Source organism: Petaurus breviceps, unplaced genomic scaffold (genome assembly GCF_028583685.1).
Source record: "Petaurus breviceps papuanus isolate PSGF00001 unplaced genomic scaffold, PetGlider_PUasm1.0 545, whole genome shotgun sequence".
NCBI lineage: Eukaryota > Metazoa > Chordata > Mammalia > Diprotodontia > Petauridae > Petaurus > Petaurus breviceps.
The window spans coordinates 3,170,747-3,192,417 of NW_027186366.1; the positions used below are offsets into that span (position 1 = coordinate 3,170,747).

General features: G+C 44.4%; 1 protein-coding gene across 3 annotated transcripts in view; it reads left to right on the forward strand.

Annotated features, from left to right (window-relative positions):
- Nucleotides 1-5,710, forward strand: part of GIPC2 (GIPC PDZ domain containing family member 2) — a 63,256-nt gene extending 57,546 nt beyond the window's left edge. For all 3 annotated transcript variants that reach the window (XM_069102244.1, XM_069102245.1, XM_069102246.1), the window contains exon 6: nucleotides 5,212-5,710. In XM_069102244.1, coding sequence (XP_068958345.1) covers nucleotides 5,212-5,366 — 155 coding nt within the window. In that variant the 3' untranslated portion in view covers nucleotides 5,367-5,710. The remainder of the gene's footprint in view (nucleotides 1-5,211) is intronic.
- Nucleotides 5,711-21,671: the final 15,961 nt, after the last annotated feature.

Below are 21,671 nucleotides of genomic sequence, written 5' to 3' on the forward strand. Positions count from 1 at the left end.
CTGCCCATCCTTGCTCCTACTTGGCCTATATGTTCAATAAGCTGCCAGAACATCTCTTGGATAACATTTCTTTCTTTCCATTCCCACATTCCCACCATACTTTATGCCCTTGCCATGTTGCCTGGTATTCCATTGCCTTCTCAGCAGCTTCCCAGCCTCAAACCTCGCCCTATTCCCAGCCATCTTCCACATTCTTCTTCAGAGAAGTTGCTAAAGCACAGGCTTGATCATGTTATATTCCTCCCGAAACCATTTCTCATCTCTGGGCCTTTGTCTTGGCGGGCCCCCATGCCTAGTGTGCCCTCCTTCCTCAGCCCCACTTCTTCAAATCCTTGCTTCCTCCACAACTCAGTCAGGTTCCATCTTATTTTTCCAAGTAACAGCTTCTTCAGGAGGCCTCTCCTGCCGCCCCCCCAGCAGCCAGGTCCTCCCCCTCTAAGATCTGTATGTGCAGAATGTGTTTGCCTCCTTATGGACATGTGAACTTTCTTGTTAAAATGCAAACTTCTTGAAAAATAGGCTCCATTTTCACGTTTTCTTTGCATCCCCAGGGATCAGCAGAGTTCCTGGCACACAGTGGTGGCTTAAGGAATGCTTGTGGGGAGACTAATTGCTTGGTTAACTGGTTGGTCCCAGAGGGCTGACCCAGAGGTGCCAGGAAGACCCTGCTGATAACCCGGTGCCCCTTCAGTGGGATGGGCAGCCTTGCCCACATGTGGACAGTGGCCCTCATTGGAAGTCTCCAGACAAAGACTGGATGACTGTTGAATATAGGATAGTGAGAACTCTTCTTCAGGAGTGGGTTGGAGGAGGGGGCCACTGAGGTCCCTTCTACTCTCTATACTCTAATACTGTCACTCTCTGAATTTTGAGCAGAATGAGAAAGACTGGGAAGACAAGAATTGTCTTCTGTGGTTTCTGGCTCGATGATTCCTTTGTTTCCCTGCCTGACTCAACAGCTTAGTAATTCTCACCTCACCTCTTTTTCTTTGGCATACAGTATTTTCCAGTGGAAACTTTGAAAGGACATTCCAGAAACCACATGACACATCGTCTGTTGTGATTTCTGAACATTTCGAAAAGCATTGTTTCCCCATCTCCTTTCTGGAGTGTGCAGATGTGCAGAGGACTGGGCAGAAGCTCTCCTTCCCCTTATTCTAGGGAAGCCCCACCCCAGTAATTCTGGAATTGACCCCTTTCCTCCAGTGGCTTTCTAGGCTAACCCTAACCCCGACTTCATTTCCTAGAGTTAGCCAAGTTATTCTAGGCCCTTCCTCGGTCTCCTCTATCTTCCCTAAGGCTTAGGGATTTTTATTTTTAAAATGTGCACATGCCATTGTCTATGCTAAGCTTGCTCTGGTCATGTCCTTTGTAATTTGTCTACCAATAATAGCTAATAAAAACAGCTTATACTTATCTGGGTACCTAAGTGGCACCAGAGTACACAGAGCACTGGGCCTGAAGACTCATCTTCCTGACTTCAGACACAAATCACTGAGCCCTATTTGCCTCAGTTTCTTCATCTGTAAAATGAGCTGGAGAAGGAAATGGCAAAGCACTGGTGTCTTTGCCAGAAAACCCCAAACCAGGTCATGAAGACTGGGACAGGCCTGGAAAAGGGCTGAAGAGAAGCAGGGACAGCAGCATTTATATAGCACGTACTAGGCAGCAGGCTCTGTGGTAGGCATTTCACAGTTATTACCTCATTTCATCCTCACAGCAGCCCTACTCACTGTTATGATCTCCATTTTACAGTTGAGGAAACTCAGGCAAATAGCTGCTAAGTGACTTGCCCAGGGTCACACAGCTAGAAGGCAGCTGAGAATGGATTTGAATGCAGGTCCTCCTGACGCCAGGCCCAGAGCTGTATCCACTGCCCACCTCGTTGCATGTTTTCTGTTAAGTCAATAGTAGGCACCACATGTTCTTTGCTTTCCATAGGGGCAATTGGGGTTAAGTGACTTGCCCAAGGTCACACAGCTGGTCAGTATTGCGTGTCTGAGGCCAGATTTGAACTCAGGTCCTCCTGACCGCACTGTGTGTTCTGTCTCTTTTGGTAACTTGCCTCAGCTTGAGAATGTATCTGTGGGACAGGGAGTAGGCGTTGGTCTGAAACTTATTAATGAGGAGCCCTTGGGCAAATCCCTTCATGAACCCGAGCCTCAGTTCTCCCCTTGGACCAGACAGCCTCTGAGGTCTCTTCAAGGTCTCAGTATTCGATCCTCTCAATTTAGGGTAGACATAGAATGGGGGCCTTTTAACCCTTCTAAAATTAATTAATTAATTTTTAGTTGCCACCATTCACTTCCACAAGATTTCCTCCCCCCTCCCCAAGGTGGTGTGCAAGCTGATATAGGTTCTACATGTACAATCATATGAAACATATTTCCATACTAGTCATGTTGGGAAAGAAGAATTACACTAAAAGGGAAAAACCATGAGAAAGAGAAAACAAACAAAGAGAGAAAATAATCTGCTTGGATCTGCCTTCAGACTCTTTCTGTGGATGTGAATGACATTTTCCATCATGAGCCTTTTGGAATTTTAACCCTTTTTGGGGTGTGTGTCACAGATTCTTTTTGTAGTTCCGGTTTCACCAGAAATCTGTGGGACCCCTTCTCAGATTAAAAACACCCAAACTGTAGGCAGTGCCAAATTTCAGTTAGAGGTTAGTAAAAATAAAGCTGAATTTTCTCCTGTTCTATTCATGGGTCCCTAGAGTCTCATCTACAGGTTTCTTGGGGACCAGACAGGGTAAAGTAAGACTAGACACGTGGGTTGGGCTCAGACCATAGAACACCTTGGCCTTTATTTGTGTGAGGAGTTAGAGGAACAGAACTGTCAGACTGACCGGTGCCAGACTAGATGAATGGGGAGTCCACAGGCCCACTCTGGAGCTCTGACAACAAGACTGAAAAGGAGAAATGTGGTAGAGATGGAGTCCAAAGGCCTTGGGGATTGATTGGAGTTGGGGTGAGGGTGAGGGAGAAGGCAAGATGGCGCCGGGGGTTCTGCCAAAGTGTAAAAGGGAAAACTCGGCACCAACTTGTTTTATTTGTTTACATTTTTTTTCTTCTGACCTTGAACATCAAATAAAATCGGGGTTTTCATAAACATAGTAGAAGAGAAAAAGAGGATTGTTCCTGGAATCCCAGGTCTCAATGGGTACAAGTTCTTTTTTTTAACGTGTCACAGATTCAGCATGTCGCCTTCAAAGCCGTCATCTCTGTGATTCCTTCTGTTCTCTTTGGTGTATTGTGTTTTAAGATGTCTTGATGGTCCTCTCTTCTTTCTTTGCTAATTCGCTGCTTCACCCTTATCTCTCTTTCCTCCACTCCATTGCCAACTGGAACAAAAGAACAAAGCCTTTGTAACCGATACACAAAGTGAAACAAAATCAATTCTTCTATTGCTCGTAACTGAAAATGTATGTTTTATTCTGAGTCTTGGGTTTATCACTTTGCTGTCAGTAGGGGGATGGCATGCTTAAGTCATCAGTCCTCTGGAATTGTGGTTGGTCACTGTACTGATCAGAGTTCTTAATTCTTAATGATTCATTTTACAGATGAGGAAACTGAGGCTGAAAGAGATTCAGTGACTGACCCAAGGTCACAGAGGTAGTAAGTGGCAGAACAGGAAGGGAGCTCTGTTGAATGGGGATTGAGCTGCCTGCTAGGACATCCAGGTTGTGAGCTCAGGCTCACGGCTTATGAATTAGAAGGGACCTGAAAGGCCATCTAGTCCAATGCTTTCATTTGACTGCATCCAAGGTGGCCAAACCACCTGCCTATGTTAATATAGGCAGTAAGGGGTCAGAGGCATGATTTGAACACACATCCACTGAGATGTCCAGAATGCACATGGAAATGCAGATATGTAGTCTGGGAAAGAAGGAAGAGTTAGAGATGGAGATTTGGGTGTCATTCCCATAGGAAAAATTGTGGGATCCATCGAGGTGGCTGAGATCTTCAAGGAAAGGAGAAAGCCTAGAGAAAGAGAAGAGGGCAGGGGACGTGTCATGGGGAATGGTGGCCAAATTGTAACCCAAGAGAATGGCTTTGCATTTTCTGAACACAGTCTGGAAATGCCCTCAAAGAAATCGCTTTTTTCTGCTCTCGTTTATCTTAGTCTGAGTGTGGAGAGACACATATCTTTCCTGAATGACATTCTTTAGGCATTCTTTATGATTGAGCCAGACTCTTCCAAAGCACAGTTAGTATTTCTGAACAAAACATGTAGCCACAGTGAGCATTTTTGTAGATTGCTTCAAGGTTTGCAAAGCTCTTCTCATACAGTAACCCTGGGAAGTGGATGATACAAGTGTTGTTGACCCCTTTTACAGAAACATACATTAAAGCTTTGAGAGATGAGGTGCTTAACCAGGGTCACACAGCTTATGTGAATGTTAGGGGTGAGACTGGAACTCGATTCCCTCCCAAGTCCCCACAAGTCTCTCAGGTTCCTAGAAATCTCCCCAGTCCCTACAAATCCAATACTCTTTCTACAGCTGACATCATGATGAGAGGAGAAGGGGGAGTCATTCTCTGTTTCCTTGTATTGGCTTCCCTGCTCCCTCACGAAGTGTCCCAGAGCATTTCATCCCAGCTGCTGCTTGGGAGTGGACGAAATCTCACCCACTTGCTTATGAGGGAACTGAACTTTTCCGTGACTTGATTCTTGCTATTTACGATTTGTTGTTTTCGTTGTTCAGTCACGTGTGATTCTTCACGACCCATTTGGGATTCTCTTGGCAGAGAGACTGGAGTAATTTCCTTGTCCAGCTCATTTTATAGAGGAGGAAACCGAGGCTAACAGAGTTGACTGATTTGCCCAGGGGCACACAGCTAGTCTATGTCTGAAGCTGGATTTGAACTCAGCAAGCAGAATCTTCCTGATTCCAAGCCTGTGCTATCTACTGTACCATTTCACTGCCTATTTACAATTAATTTTATGTTATCTACACCTTATGCTTTATTTCAATGTTTTTGCAACTGGAAAAAAGATGTTTTTCTTTTTAGGTCCCCTTTGTAGCCCATAATCCTAAATAATAACAAAAGCAAAATGATTAGGACAACCAGTCTTATGTTTTATGGTATTTAGCATGATGTTGACCAAAGCACCATCTTTTTTTCCTCCTGACCTTTGATGCTGATTTTTCCGAAGAATGCTTTCAAAGTTCTGCCTTTTCTTCTCCCCCACATTCTTTGACAGCTACAACAATATTCGAAGTCGGAAAAGACAAGTTGAATCCGGATGAATTTGCCGTAGCCCTGGACGAGGCTCTTGGAGACTTTGCATTTCCAGATGAATTTGTATTTGATGTATGGGGCGCCATTGGTGATGCCAAGCAAGGGCGGTTACAGTGAGACCAAATGCTTTTCTTTGGAAAACATATTAGTAGAAGCTCTATCACTTCTTGAAACATCATCAGTATCTTTGTACAATGAGATTTCTTTTTTTTTTCTTTTTGGAGGAGGGAAGGCTGGGCAATTGGGGTTGTTACTTGCCAAGGTTACATGACTAGTAGGTGTTAAGTGTCAGAGGCTAGATTTGAACTCAGGTCCTCCTGACTCCAGGGCCAGTGCTCTACTCACTGTGCCACCTAGCCTCCCCAACAATGAGATTTCTAATGCTGTTGTGAAATCTGGTTTGATTGGATGGGTATATCTGTGACATTTATTCCAAATGAAAAAGTAAAGAGACAAACCCACTGCACTGCTTTCTGGGTAATTTTTAAATAACTGGTCTGTGTTATAGATTTGTGCTGTCACCTAGCAGTCATTACCAATTGAAACACCGGCCCAGTGTGCTTGCAGATGTAAATTTGAGGTTCGTTTCTAGTGGACAAGCTTTCTCCACTCCATACCCTCAGGCTCCATATTTTTCATGGTGAACACACAGCTTTTTGCCCTTGCTATGTGATTCTTTTGCAGAATTTTAGACTGTGCAAGGAAATTTTGGGATTGGGTTTTTCTAAAGCATGTTAATCACTTCTCTTCCTATTCTTAGATGAACCTAAGACAGGGGTGGGGAACCTGCAGCCTCAAGGTCATGTGACCTTTTAGTGCTCAGATCCTGTTATGAAGAGGATTTGTTCTGTGAAGTTTGGATTCAGTCAGAGGGCTGCACTTGAGGACCTAGAGGGTCATATGTAACCTGGCCTAAGAGATATTCTGAGGATGAAGGAGGCTCCCCAAAGGCTCCTAGGAGCCAGACACATTGCTTCAGTTACTGGGGCATAGGAAGAAACCCACCTGATCTTTCTGGACCTTCATTGTCCTGTTGCAGTCAGGGGAATGTCCTCACCTTCTTCACAGGTGCTCTTGCATATTTCAATTGAATCCACTGATCATGTGAACATCGATTACATAGGGCCCAGGTGGTATTTTTGGGGTTATTTGTTCATTAACAATAGCTAGCATTTATGTAATACTTACTATGTACCAGGTGTTTTATAATTGTTATTGTTATTGTTAATTGGATTCTCATGACCCCCCTTGGCAGGTAGATGCTGTTATTATCTCCATTTACAGATAAGAAAATTGAGGCAAGCTTAGGTAGTGTCTGAGATTAGATTTGAGCTCAGGTCTTCCTGAGTGGAGAGAGTACTGGCCTTGGATTCAGGAAGACTCCCCTTCCTGAGTTCAAATCTGGTCTCAGGCACTTACTAGCTATGTGACCCTGAGCAAGTCACTCCACCCTGTTTCCTTGTTTCCTCATCTGTAAAATGAGCTGGAGAAGAGAATGGCAAATCACTCCAGTACCTTTGCCAAGAAAACACCAGATGGGGTCCCAGAGAGTCAGACTGGGCTGCAAAACAACTGAACTGAACTTCTTGACTCCAGGACTAGTGATGTATCCACAGGATTTTTGCTGCCTGCTTGGTTGGGGAGGAGGCCTGGGAAGCAGAAGTGCAAGTAGGGAGAAGTGTTCATTTATGCCACAGGCATTTAAACAACAGCATTTCTCTATCCATCTCCAGACTGTTTAAAGCCCTCCAGTACGTTCTTTGCAATATCTTTATGTTTGAGACATTTACTCAAAGCAAAGCAACACTTGAGATCGTTCTTTCTGTTCTTGGAGATTGGAGTGCACCTTTTTAATCCTCAGGAACTGAGACATTGCCTCCAGACAGATCTTTTTGGAAGTAAAGAAATGGTAGAAAATGGAGACATTATCTAATGTGTCATTTAACACGATGGTTCCAAAGCCTCATCCCTCATTTAGGGATACATGACTGCCCTATGAAGCTTGTTGGACACTTCACAAATGAGAGAAAGAAGGCAAATGAATGGTTTTGGCAGAGGTCAGAGCATGATGTCCCCAGAGGGTTCTCTCTAAGCCGTGGGAGGAAAGATCTTCTCTGCTATTGCAGTCATCAGAAATAACAACCTGTAAGGAACAAATCCCAGGAAATCAGGAGTCACTTCTTTCCCAGGCTGGATTATTGCCCACATAGCCCTGTTGTTTTCCTTAGAAATGTCAGCCTTTGACTAGCACCTGCATGGTCTTAATTGTCTGAATCAAGCCTAGTTTGATGGCATCTGGACCTAAAGTGAAGTGGCAGTTCAAGAATCCCTAGTGTATAATCAGAACAGCTTAGAAAATACTGAATTTCTGAATGCCGTGGGAGGGAATTTCACAAGAATGCAGCTACTCCATCTTTCATTGATCGGAAGTCTTTGCCCTTTCATTAGGAGTTTTCAAAATACCAACTCATATTAGCCTTAACCCTTCCTCTTCATGGTGGAAGAAGAGATATCTTATGGAGATATAAAATAGAAGACTCTTAGGGATGGGATAATTCAGGGACCACTTAATATGTGCAAGCAAGAATTGAGAGCAGCCTTTTTCCTATGGCAGCCTCATTTTCCCCAATTACTGCCCATTCATTCAACATGAGCAATTCCTTCTTAAAAGATATTCTGCAATCACATTTTATATCAGATATAAATTTAGAAATTTACAAGCTATTATTTGTTATTCACAGCTATGGGACTTCTTCCCACCCCAATTTGAATGTTTAGATGCAAACACTCTACATTACATACATTATCCCCATCTTCTTTAAGCCAAGATGGTGGTTTGTAGGTTTGTAGGGCACTGACCCACAGGTCTGAAAAAACAGAAGGATGAAATGCTCATTGCTAAGGAGGGAGGCAGGCATCTGAAGAGTGAAGCTTTAAAGGAGATGAAGAGCTCCTTGTCAAACACCAAGTTTATGTAGAGTACACACTCAAGATGTTTGTTGAATAGAGTTTGGGTGTTAAGTTGCCATGCCTATGTTCCAATTATAACCTCCTGGGTCAGAGTTGAGCCAGAAAGGCTTTTTTTTCCCCAATGAGTTCCTTTTCATTATTGCTTATAGATGTTACATGAGTTTAAGACCTTCTTGTTGCTGATAAAGGTTTGAAAAAAAAAACTAAACTGAGATTCTCATTATTTTATTTTGGTCTTTGATGAACAATTGAATAAGCAAGTGGCTTTCATACTTGGTCTGATAGCTCAAAGGGATCTTGGAGGTAATCTAATAACGCTTCTTTTGGAATTTGATAAGTAGAAAATAGAATAAGTGGGGGGTGGGATAGGATGGAGGGAAATATAGTTAGTCCTTCACAATATAACTACTATGGAAATGTTTTTCGTAACTACACATGTACAACCTATATTGAACTGTTTATCTTCCCGGGGGGGTGGGGAGGTGAGGAGGGAAAGAAGGGCAAGAATCTGGAAATCAAAGTTTTAAAAACAAATTAAAAAAATTGTTTTTTACATGCCACTGGGAAATATACACAGGCACTGGGGTATAGAAATCCATCTTGCCCTACTAGAAAGTTAGAGGGGATGGGGGAGGGTATAAGAGAGCAGACTGGGGGACGGGGTTTTCAGTGTGATTTCTGTCTTGGGGGTGGGGGTAGGGAAAAGACGGGGAGAACATTTCTAACTCAAAATCTTGTGGTAATGAATGTTGAAAACAAAAATAAAATTTAAAAAATGTGAAAAAAGAAAACAATAAAAATATAAAAAAAAGAAATTTGGTGTGCTTTCCCCTTTCTCCCCCAGAGACATTCCTGTCCCTACAGCCTCCCACCTGAACTGGCCCTTGTAACAAAGAAGATTAGTCAAACGAGACTGCCGCCCCGAACTCTGAGAACGGAGGGTATCCTCGCGGCCCGCCCTCACGCTCACCTGTTTCTCTACTGAAATCGGCCCGAGATTGGCCATGAAAGTGATCCTGAACTCACCTGCCTTTTAGGATTGCCCTCCTCTGCATTGTTGTCACTTGTACTTTGTTTTCTTGGCTTTGCTGATTCCCCTTTTTGTTACTTCATACCAGTCTTCCTACGTTTCTCTGAATTCCTTTCAATCATCCTTTATTATTGCACAAAATATCCCCTTCCAGTAATAAGCCCTCATTTGCCAATAGTTTTTTTTATTGACGAGTGAGACACTCTTTCCTCTCCATCTTGATGTTTAGAGGTCAGTTGTCTTAACACATGCATCATGCCTTTTTTCTTTGGAAGGCGTTGTGTCACAGGTTTTTTTTTTTTAATAGTCTACATATATGTTTAATCATCTTCTAGCCAATAGACACCCATCTTGTTTTCAGTTCTCTTCTACAACAAATAGCATGCCAGGAATATTTTGCTATATGTGGGAGGGGCCTTTCCTTTTCTGCTTTGTCCTCCCTGAGGTACATGTGCAGTGTTGGCATTGCTAGGTTAAAGGGTCTGAGCCAACTTAGTGGCAATTTCCCCACATAATTCCAATTTGTTTTCAGAATTTTTGGGCCAGTTTCCAGCTCTACCAACAGTGTATGAGTGTGCCTATCTCCTTTATGGGGACTTCATGCAGAGGGTGATTACTTGTTTGTGCAGAAGAGAAAGATGAAAGACTAAAGCTTGATGTTTGACTTATATTGACTAACGGGCTGCAAGCCAGCTTTTCTCCTTTTGAAGGCATACAATCTTGCTGACACCACTAAACATATTGGAGGATCCTTCTGTTTGCTCTCATATCAGGGAATGGTTTTCTAATCAAGGAAATGTTGGACAGAATTCTTGTGACCACTAAATGCTTAGGCAACATTTATATTCATATTGTCAAGTGTCTGCATGCTTGAAAATCTCTTTTGCAAAAGAATTTTGGTTGTTCTGGACACGTCCTGTATGTTTCTGATGATTATAAACAGTCAATCGCTGAGTTTGTGGTCGATTTCAAGACCAGAATTCTATAGTAAAAACTGCTCCAGAATCAGTTACAGAAACCTTAGTCAGCATGCAATGTACCCAATGAGCCAAACCACACTGGAGACGAGGAATTCATTTCTCCCTAGTGCTCGGACTTGGAACATTTTCCCCATCACTGGAACAAACAAACTTTTGCTGAGCAGGGATGAGCTATTTTTTCTCCCTTTAGTTCCAGAGAGAGGTTTCATCAAGCCTGAGGAGAGATGCTCTGGTCTTTACCAGTCACTTAATCCACCCTAACAAAGAAACCCAATTCATTTCTTTTGTAAAAGAAGGGTAATGGCTCTATTAAGCTGATCTCTCCTATTGCCCAAAGATCTCAAAGTACTCATCATGCATTGTCTCTCTCAGTATATAATAATAATAATAATATATATATATATATAATATAGAGCATATAATAGCCCACAATTATGCCTAAAAGCACATTGATAGGAAATGTCTTGTGATATAAGTCTGCTGAGAGTGCTGGGTCAGGAGAGCTATTAGGAAGTGACAGGGACAGGATGCTGAATTCTAGCCTGCACATCATTTGGAAAATGGAGCTTCATTATCCCCTTGACACAGGCTGAGGGAGCTGTCTTATTGCCCAGCTCGTGATAATAGAATGTTTCTGAAAACCTGGACTGGACCAGATGTCACAGATCATCCTTGTCCCAAGCACCAAAATTTATGTCCTGGGAAATAACTCCTAGCTCTTCATTACTATGAAGGTGAAAAAGGGTGGCTTTTGGGCTCTCAGGGCTATTCTGCATGGACCTGGTTGTCACACTATAGAATTACAACCTCAAAGAAAAGCTGGTTTCCCAAAAGCAGTTTTAGGGAAGTATTTTCTATCTTTCAGTTTCCTGTAATAGTTGATCCCCCTCCCCCTGGGGTTATCTCCCTCCTCAAACTTTACTGATTTTTCAATGTGTCTCTATCTTTCTCTCCCCACTTCTAGAATGGGAGCTTTCTAAGAGCAGATGCTATTTCCTTTTGGTCCAGATTCCCAGTGCCAGGCACAGTGCCCTGTATGCCACAGATAACTTAATAAATGCTTGTTGAATTGGATAATAATGATTAAAATATTTTTCATTTTTGTTCAGTCATGTTCGACTCCTTGCGACCGTATTTGGGGTTTTCTTGGCAAAGATATGGACTGCTTTGCCATTTCCTTTTTCAGTGGATTAAGGCAAACAAAGGTTAAGTGACTTGCCCAGGGTGACACAGGAGGTAAATGCCAGAAGCCAGCTTTGAACTCCAGAAGATGTCTTCCTGACTCCTGATCAATCGCTGATGCCCAATGGTGCCGACTAGCTGCCCCAATCTATTTAATCCAAGATGACTAATGGAACTTCAAAGATGCCTGACTGGAGCCTGGGAGCATATTTTAGTATTTTTATAATTTTCCTCTTCATTTCCCTTTTAAATACCACACATAGAGTTTAGTCAGAATCATTCATAAAGGACAAGGACATTTGAAGAAACTGATTTGCTTCAATGGTTTGCGACTGGTTAGTGCAGACACTGTTCACTGAGGCAGGGCCACCTTCAGATGCCTTCAATGTAATAGTCTGATTAGAAACAAAGCTAGTTACTTTACACCACTAAGTTCAATATATTCCTTGTATTTCAAACAGGGAAGGGTTTCACGGTTCCTTGAAATAAAAACATTTTCATGGGAAAAAAGTGCCAATTTAATTTTTGTCAGTGCTGTTTTAGGGCCTGAATGATAAGTGGTTTTAAATTTTTTTTGAGGGGGAAGGTAGGGCAATTGGGATTAAGTGACTTGCCCAAGGTCACACAGCCAGTTTTTGTGTTGTGTCTGAGACTGGATTTGAACTCAGGTCCTCCTGACTCCAGGGCCAGTACTCTATTCTCTGTGCCACCTAGCCGCCCTGTGGTTTTAGTTTTGGAGAAAAATAAATCAAGACGCATGTATTGGAGCATCATTTATGTGCCGAGCACAGCAATAAATGCTGGAGATACCCAGAAAAAGCAGAGAAAGTCCCTGACCTCAAGGAGCTTACATTCTAACTTGAGAGACAACATATATGTAAACCAGTAAATAGAAGATACATATAGAGCAGATGGAAAGTAACCAGAGAGGGGAAGGTCTGGAGAAAGTGAGGCCTGAACTGCAGCTCAAGGGAACCAGGGACCCTAAAGGCTGGGACTTCAGAGGGAGAGCCAGTGAAAGGCGGTACAGATGGCACAGGCCAGTGCATCTGGGCCAAAGAGTGACCCCAAGGAAGACTGGAAAGGGAGGGAGGGCCAGGGCTGGAAAGAGCTTTTAGTGCCTGAGAGGAGGTGAGATTTGATCCTAGAGGAAGGGAGTCGCTGGAGTTAGGCAGCAATGGAACAGCAGGACTTTGGGAGGATGGCTTTGTGAGCTGTGTGGAGGGGGCTTGGAGAACACAGGGGCATGAGGCCAATTCTGTTTTTCTCTCCTAAAAAGGGTTAATTATTTTCAGAGACTCTACTTTCCCCAAAGAGACCTGGATAGGGGCAGGATCCATCTCCCTGGCCCAGCCTCTCTGGCCCAGCCTCCCTGGCCCAGTTGGGAGAGTGTATAAGTGTCTTCAGAGACCTGTCCAGAAAAGGGTTAGGGGAACAAGCTGTATAGAATGTAGAAATGTACCTGAGGGAGAGGTTGTCTTGGAGAAAGCTTTGGCATCATATAAAGTTGTCTAGGAGATGGAGGAGAAAGATGTTTCCAGGAGAGGGCCCCCTCTTTCCCCTTCTTAGTCGGGGTGGGGGGAGGGGAGGTTTGAGCCCTGGGCCCTGAGAGTCCCAGAACCACAGAGGAGGCTCAGTCGGCTGCAGGGTTGGCTTAGACTGAAAAATTAGAGGGAACAATGGAAATTGTCCAATCTCTAATCCCTGGAATGTGGAAGGGATAACTGTACTACGGTTATCCCCATTTCTGAGGTGAGCAAATGGAGGCTCAGAGTTTATGTCAGTTGCTTAGGCTCTAACATACGGAAGGACATTCCGAGCACCTAAAGCAGGTCTGTGAGGAGGGAGCAGGTGGTCATGGGGTGGAGTGTCAGGAGATAAATCTGTAAATGTGGGTCGGGGCCTTGAATGACAGAGAAGTGTTTGCTTTGTTGTCTAGGCCACCAGAGCTGTTGAAGATTTTAGGCCAAATCCTCCCCATGTTTTTTACATGACTGCATCCTGCTTTTACCCACACCTGTTTGAATGTCTTTGAAAAATAATGACTAATATGTTTCATTGTAAATGAACATGGACAGAATTAGGCTTAAAGCTATCAAGAAATATTAGGCCAGCGTGAGAGATGCTTTTAAAGGCGACTTATTCCAATGACCATTGGTAACTCACATACACACCCTGGGGAACTTTGCTTCTAAGCTTAGAGGCAGTGTGCCCTGAAGGGCGGGGCAGCCTCAGAGCCAGGGATGGCTACATTCAAGCCTATCACTGGGCACAGATGTAGGCCGTGTGATGGTGGGTGAGTCCCCTCATCACTTGGGTCCATGGCAGTGTCCACAGAATGCACAGACAGGCGCAATCTGCATTCACAGAGGGAGTTCTTGTCGCCATTGATGACATAGGGTTGGTCCCCTCTGGTTCTCCAACCTAAAGAGTTTAAATGTTTGTTTAGTATCTAAAGTCCTGTTGACACTGAGAGGCAAAAATTATTTAGTTAATTTTACTTTTGCTACATTTTATACATTTCTTGGGTCAAAAATCATAACCTGTTGATACATTTAAAAATCCAAGGCCTTGCTTGTTCCCTTCCAAACTATTATTTCTCTCGCCTAAAAGCAGGGCCCCGGAGAGTGAGAAATCTTATTAGAGGGGGTAATGGCTATTGTGTAAAGCCTTACAATTACAGTTACAGAATTGTGTGGGCTTAGTAAAAGATCTATGTAAATTCCTGTTTCCTGGAAGTTGCTCCATGGCCTCACAAAGTCCTGATAGAGGGGTGGCTGGGGATCAGCAGTTCCTAACTCAAACTGGCTGTGCTTATTGGGTAGTGCCCCGCCTCCCCGACAAGGGAGCCCTTAATGCTCCATCAGGCTCAAGGCAGGCTTCGAGCAGCATCCACAAACCACAGCTTGTGAGCCCCCATCGGAAGGCTTCCTTTTGCCAGGTAAAACCAGAGGAACATGGACTTCAGCGAGAAACCTTTTCTGAATCAAAAGTTGGAGGTAAATCACAAGGAAACCTCCCCTTCCCCTCTACCTCCATGCTTTCACAGGCTCTCCCTCTACTGGTGGTCAAGGGACAGGAAGTAACTTGGACAGCTCCTGCTCCCAGGGCAGCCTGGCTGGGAGATTACACCAATGGAATCCTTACGGGGGAACTAAGGTCTTACAGGTACGCATGGCATTAGAACAATCAGCCGTAGGAAAGCACAGGTGTTTTTCTAGAGATCTTTGGATGACAATGGGTAATAGTAAGAGCAAAGCTGGAAAGCTCCTCTGATTGCCTCCTGCACTCCCCTGGCCCTGGAATTTGGGGGGTAAGTCCAACAATTGTTGGCCCAGGAGAGTTTTTCTCCCATTCTAGGGGCCATCTTGGGAGCTTTTATGATGGTCTCAAAGGTTGAATTTGTTTCTCACAGTTGGTTTTATCGGAGCCAGAGGAAGCCTGCACGCCTCTAAGGAGGTGTGGAGAAACAACAGAATGATAGAATGTATCTTCCCTGATCCCCAGTTTACTAAAATCAGCTGGCGAGTCAGATAAAGGTAGAATGTGTTTCTGGGGGAGCACTGTGAGGATTACTGAAGACATTCTCTCTAGCTTTATGAACAGGGCTGCTCTGGTGACTTCCCTTTTAAAGCATAGTTTTAATGATGACGCCTTTTGTTCTTCCATCACAGTTATTTCTGGATGTATAACTGCCTCCCCCCCCCCACCATGAACTTTCCTTCATAATAGGAGAAAACTTTTAAGCAGAAACAGCTGATCCAATGACCAAGTCTAACAATGTATACAACGGTCTCTCCCTGTAGTCACCCACCTCTCTATCAGTAGGCAGGAGGTATGTTTTGTTATAATTCTCTACCTCTCCAGGACATTGAAAACTCTTCACAGCCTTGCCTCTGTTTCCCTTTCCAGTCTTCTTTCATATATCAGTCTTTGTGCCATTCCTCCCACTTAATGACTTCCGCTTCTTTGCTCTGGTGAGTCCTCCTGCCTGGAATGCTCTGCATCTTCACTTCCCATTCTTAAAGTACCTGGTTTCCCTCAAAACTCAGCTCACATGTCATCAAATGTGAGCCTTTTCCTAACCTCCCCCTCCTCACTTGCTAGTGCCTTCCCTCTCCAAACTATTTTTATGTTCCTTTATTTTGCTTGTATCTCCTTTATATGGGACATTGTCCCCCCTACTACAATGGAAGATCATTGAAGGTAGGAATGGTTTCATTTTTTATTTTTATCCCCCAGTACCTAATGTAGTGCCTGGCACACAGTAGGTCTTTATTAAGTGCTTGTTGAATGATTGTTTACTCATTCTCTTGAATCCTAACTGGTCATTACAGTTAATCAGAGTTTATCTTCTATTCTTTGTCTTTATGTTATGGCCACCATTGTGCATGAAACCATGTTAGGTCCTAACCAGCCTTTGGGTCCCCAGACCCATCTTCTACTTTTGCCTCAAGGCCTCCTTTCTAACTGCTAGGACTTAGGAGGTCCCACAATTATGCTCTCCCCTATGACTGTCAGGATCATTGATGTCCAGGACAGCCCCTCTGCTCCAGCCAGATCAGTAAAATGGGGATACTAACATTTGAATGCATGCTATGGTCATTCTTTTAAAGCAATACCTTGGGTGGCTCCCCAGTCCATAGGTATCTGTGGAAGTCATACTCCCAAGCACACATAGTAGGCTGGCTTGTGAAGTGCTGTTGAGTCAGGCTTGTTGGGGCCAGGTTTGGAACCAACTTCACTTTTGAGGAAGCTGTTTCACAGTGATTGAAGACAAGATGACATATGTCTAAAATTGTTCCTGCCTTGAGAACATCGCTGGCATTAACAGTCAAGATCGAGTTGGAGTCAAAAGGTTTGAATCTGTTCAGCCACTTACTACTGGTATAACCTCAGGCAACTTGCTGGTCCTCTCTGGGCCTCCGTCTCTCCATCTGCAATGTTCGGTCTTGACCCAGATGCCTTCTGAGACTCCTTCCAACCCCAGTTGCATGAGGCTTAAGGGACTGCCTCTATGGAAGAGATCCAAGCCCAGTTCACAAGAGGGATGTCCACTTGCTTCTGTCTTTCTGATTGTGACAGTAATGCTGTTGGCCCTACAGGAGCCCACCATTAGAACCAGATATTTCGTGTGGATGTGGCTCTCTCTTTCTTCAGTTTTCTCATCTCTAAATGGGGATGGTGGGAACACCTCCATTAGCAGGTTTTTGTGAGAATCAAGTGAAACAACATTTGTAAAGCACTTTACAAACCCTGAATTCCTCTAGGTGTGCCTCTTATTGTTGTCATTGAGAGTGGACAGAAAGAGTGGAATTGGAGGTGATTATGAAGACAACAGAAAAATGCTATTTGGTGAGTGACTATTGAGCTTAAGGGAAAAGAAAAATCATGGAATTTCAGTTGACATTGCCTCTATAACATGCCCAACAAATGACTGTCCAGATTCTGCTTGGAGACCTCCAAGGAAGCTGAGGGGGCCTAGACTCCAGGCTGTTGGAAGCTCGTATCCTTTTGTCTTTTTTTTTGGAGGGGGAAAGACAGGGCAATTGGGGTTAAGTGACTGCCCAAGGTCACAAAGCTAGTAAGTGTTAAGTGTCTGAGACCGGATTTGAGCTCAGGTCCTCCTGACTCCAGGGCCAGTGCTCTATTCACTGTGCCTCCTGGCCGCCTCATGGAGCTTCCTTTTGGAAGTTCCTTCAGTCAAAGATCAGACTGCAAAGAGGCACCCAGACATTAGCAGGCAGTGGTACAAGCCAAATGTCAGTCCACAAACATTGAGGAAGTGTCCATGATGTGCCAGGCACTGTGCTAAGCACTGGGGGTACTAACTAGTCTCTGCCCTCAAGGAGCTTACAGTCCTAAGGGAGAAGACAAAATACAAAGTTGAAAAACGGGACGGTGGCCAGGCACAAGGAGCACAGTGGAGGGGGAATGCAGAGATGCCTGGCCTGAGCATGCTGGGGAGCAGCGCCTTGCTGCCTCCCAATCAGGGCAGAGGGGGCTCATGAGGCTGAATCACAGTGAATGCACCTTCCTCCTGCGGTCTTCCTGTCTCCCTGTGAAGATGGTGTGGTGACCCACTGGAGGAGGCCTCCTGCAGGGAGCTAGGGATTTGCATCAAGTCTGAAAAGCCCTCCCACCAACCTCCCAGGGTTTTGTGAGAATCAAATGAGTTAACATATGTAAAACCTTAAATTGTCATAGAAATTATCCCTGCTGTAATAGCAAAGCCATGTTGTATCATTTCAGTCGTGTCTAACTCCTTGTGATGCGATCTGGGTTTAAAAAAAATTTCCCTCCCCAAATTGCATGTAAAAACAATTTTAAACTTTCATTGTTTTTAAGTTTTGAGTTCCAAATTCTGTCCCTCTCTCCCCCCCTCCCCCTCCCCGAGACAGTAAGCAATCTGATGCAATTATACAAGTGCGATCACGTCAGACATTTCCACATTAGTCATTTTCTGCAAGAAGACCTACACAACAAAAAAATAAAAGAAAGCAAAGGGGCAGCTGGGTGGTGCAGTGGATAGAACACTGGCCTTGGAGCGAAGAGGACCTGGGTTCAATCCAGCCTCAGACACTTCCTAGTGTGACCCTGGGCAAGTCACTTTACCTTTACTGCCTCCAAAGAAAGAGAGAAAGTTAAAAGAGTATATGCTTCAGTCCGTCTTCAGACGTCAGTTCTCTCTCTGGAGGCAAATAGCATTTTCATCATAAATGCTTCAGAATTGTCTTGGATCATGGTATTGCTGAGAATGGCTGAATCATTCACAGTTCCTCATTGTACAACATTGCTATGACTGTGTACAGCATTCTCTGGTTCTGTTCACTTCACTTTGCATCAGTTCATGTAAGTCTCTCCAGGTTTTTCTGAAATCATCCTGCTTGTCATTTCTTGTAGTGCAAAAATATTCCATTTGGGGTTTTCTTGGCAAAGTTTTGGAGTGTTTTTGCCATTTCCTACTGCAGTTCATTTAACAGTTGAGGAAACTGAGGCATACATGTTTAAGTGGCTTGCCCAGGGTCACACAGCTAGCAAGCATCTGAGGCCAGATCTGAACTCATGGGGATGAGTCTTCCTGATTCTCTCTCTCACCCTAGTGCTCTGTGCACTATGGCGCTACCTAGGGGCCCCAACAAAGCCATAGCTTCACTCAACTTCCACCCTGCCACAGGGGCTGTGCAGAATGACTGGTCCCTTTTCTGTACCTCAGTCCTTCAGAAATTTGAAGACAGATACCAGGTTCCTCCTGTCTCTTCTCCAGGCTAGACAAGCCCATTCTTTATGGGTCGTGAGCACCAGACCCCTCACCAGCCTGCCCATTCCAGCTTACCGATGTCCTTCTTGGTCTCCCCAAACTGAGTACAACACTCCACCTGTAGCTGGTTGAGGGCAGAGCAGACTGGGACCATCACCCCCTTGGTCCTGGAAGTTCCTGCCTCCCTTAAGGCAGCCCAAGATGGCGTCATCTGTTGATTCACGATGAACTTAGAGGTGACCCCAAAACCATGATTAAGATGCTGTTAAGGTTTTAAGTCTGTCACTAGGGGCTGGTGTTGCCATGAACAGAGATGGCAGAGTCAGGGGATGGAGGAGGTGGGGAAGAGGAGGAGGAAGAGGAGGAGGAAGAGGAGCCAGTTTAGGAAGAAAAAAGACAAGTTCACCTTGGATATGTGGAGTACATGTGATCACAGATAGAGAGCTAGTCCAACCTCCTTATTTTATAGTTGAGAAAACTGAAGCAAACAGAGGTTAAGTGACTTGCCCAAAATCATATAACTAGTAAGTATCTGAGTCAGGATGTGAACCCAGGTCTTTAGGAATCCTGGAATGAATGTGGATAGGGTGTTTAACCTGGAGGGAGGGGACACATGAGAGCCATTTTCAGAATTGGAAGGGGGGTCATATGGAAGAGGGATGATGTTTATTCTGCCTGGATCCAGAAGACTGCAGAGGATAGAAACTGCAAAGAGGCAGGATGCTGGTAGATAGAAGGAAAAACTTCCTAAAGACCAGAGCTGTTCCAAAAGGGAAAAGGATGCTTTGAGGAGTCAAAAGAGGTTGTGGAGGCTGGGTCCCCCTTCACTGGGGAGGAAATCCTCTCCATATCTGAATGAGGCTGAGATCTTACAAATCTTGGACTCGGTCACTCTGGGAGTAGCCGGAGGATTTCTAGGGGAGGGTGGGGGACTTCCAGTTCTCAGTCAGAAATGTGCTTCTGGTGCTCAGAATGGAGACCCAGGTTGGAGAGAGAACCCGGGGAGTCTTCTCAGTGACCTTCCTTTTTCATTTTATTTTATATGATTTTTTTCATCAGTGACCTTTCTTAAGGAAAGCTGTTAAGAACATTGTTCAGCTTGGTTATCTTTCCATCATATCTGCTGACTATTATAGTTTGTACCTCCCTATCACACACAGGCATCACATCAGACATTTCTTTATCTGTGTGACCCTGGACAAGTCATGTAACTTCTCAGCCTCAATTTCCTTATCTATAAAATGGGCATAATGGTAGCATCTACCTAAGCTTAGTGTAAAGACCGAATGAAGTCAGATCTGTAAAGTTCTTTGCAAATTTAAAATTCTAGCTGCTATTCTGAAATTTAAGGGCTATCAATTCCAGAGCTAAGTTACTTGAACTTACCTAGCTGTGTGGTGATACTCTCCTCTGCCAGCAACACCAAGTGTACTTACATCTCAGGAGCAGCCACTTCATCATCAGCCAGCAAGCTCCAGCATTCATTCTTTTTCCTCCACCCTTGAAATGAGAATGGGAATTTGACGATCTTTCCTGCCCCTAAATAGACAGAGGGGGGAGTTTGAAGACCTCCCTTGCTTTGAAAGTAAACCCTGCCCCCTAAAAGGCTGAATATAATCACATGGAGCCTGTGATGGAGCAGGAAGCTGGTTCAGAGCTAGTCAGAGGATGGGGTAGAGAGAGGACACTATGGTACTATGATGGAATTGGCTTACTGGTTTTGGGATTTGGTTTTCTGGTGTCTAAACAAATCCTTCAGTTCTATCCTCTGTCTGGAGAATCTGGTGTATTTTGTGATGGAATGTCATGCGATACTTATAGTCATGGTCTTCATCATGATTGTGGGCACTGTAAATATTGCATTTTCTTTACACCCCTCAGCCTCTCCCCCCACTCACTTTCATTTTTGAAAAAAAGAGGCTGTGAACAAACAGAGGGGAATATCATGGGATCTTTGATTCCAGAGTGGAAAGTGCCTTAGTGGTCCATCGTGTTCAGTCAGGTCATTGTACACATGAGGAAACCAAAGCCCAGAGAAGCGAGATGACGACACTCCCAAAGGCTGCCTTCCTTGCTCATGGGAGCAGAGCTGAGCTTTGCACACAAGTTCTCTGCCTCTGAAGCCACCCACTCTTCTCCCTTGAAGGCACTCTGCTGACTTCAAGCCTCACAGCCATTGCAGAATTGAAGGATGGCTTGGAAGGGAGAAGTGCATTTAGTCCCAGTGAAATATAGCATTTAGATGTCAAGACCAAGAATAAAAAGGCTTTTTGTGTAAAAAAAACCCCACATTGTCTTAATCCCACTTTAAAAAAAACTGCTGACTTGCTTGTTCAATAAACTTCTAAATAGTGTGATTTTTCAAAGAAATCCCTCCAGCCACCAATCAGTCAGACAAGCACTGGGCTACGCCCTGGGGTAGCAAATAGAAAGAGTGGAACCAGCCCTGTTCTTAAGGACCTACCAGTATTTGCAGTGGTTAAAAATAGACTCACAAACCCCAAAGTAGACTCCAGTTGCTGCTGAGCTGACTGACCTGGGAATGAAAGCCAAGCGCTTCATCAGAGTGATTTCCATGGGAGTCAAGACCAAGCTAGGGGAGCCTCAGCCTTGGCTCTCCCCAAACCTCTGTGCAGCCAAAGACGGAGACTGGCCTGGAGCCAGCAAAGGGGATGGGTACAAGGAAGTGTAGAAAGGGAGATGTGGGGCCCCTGTGACAGGAGGGAATGATGGCAAAGGACAGGGGCACTCAGACTCTTCCCTTTCTCATCATCTCTGCCCATCATTCAATAGCCATTCCCTGTTCTCTCACTATTCCGAACCTTGGGTATGTAAGGAAGGGCAAAGCTAGTCCTGGCCCACAGTCTAATGGGGCCAACAACATACGAACAACTGTTTGCATAAAAGATACAGTGGAAGTAATGGGTGTTGGAGGGGCCTGGAAGGGGTTTGTTGTGGAGGTCTTTAAAACTGGAATGAGTTTAGTTATGTGTGTGACA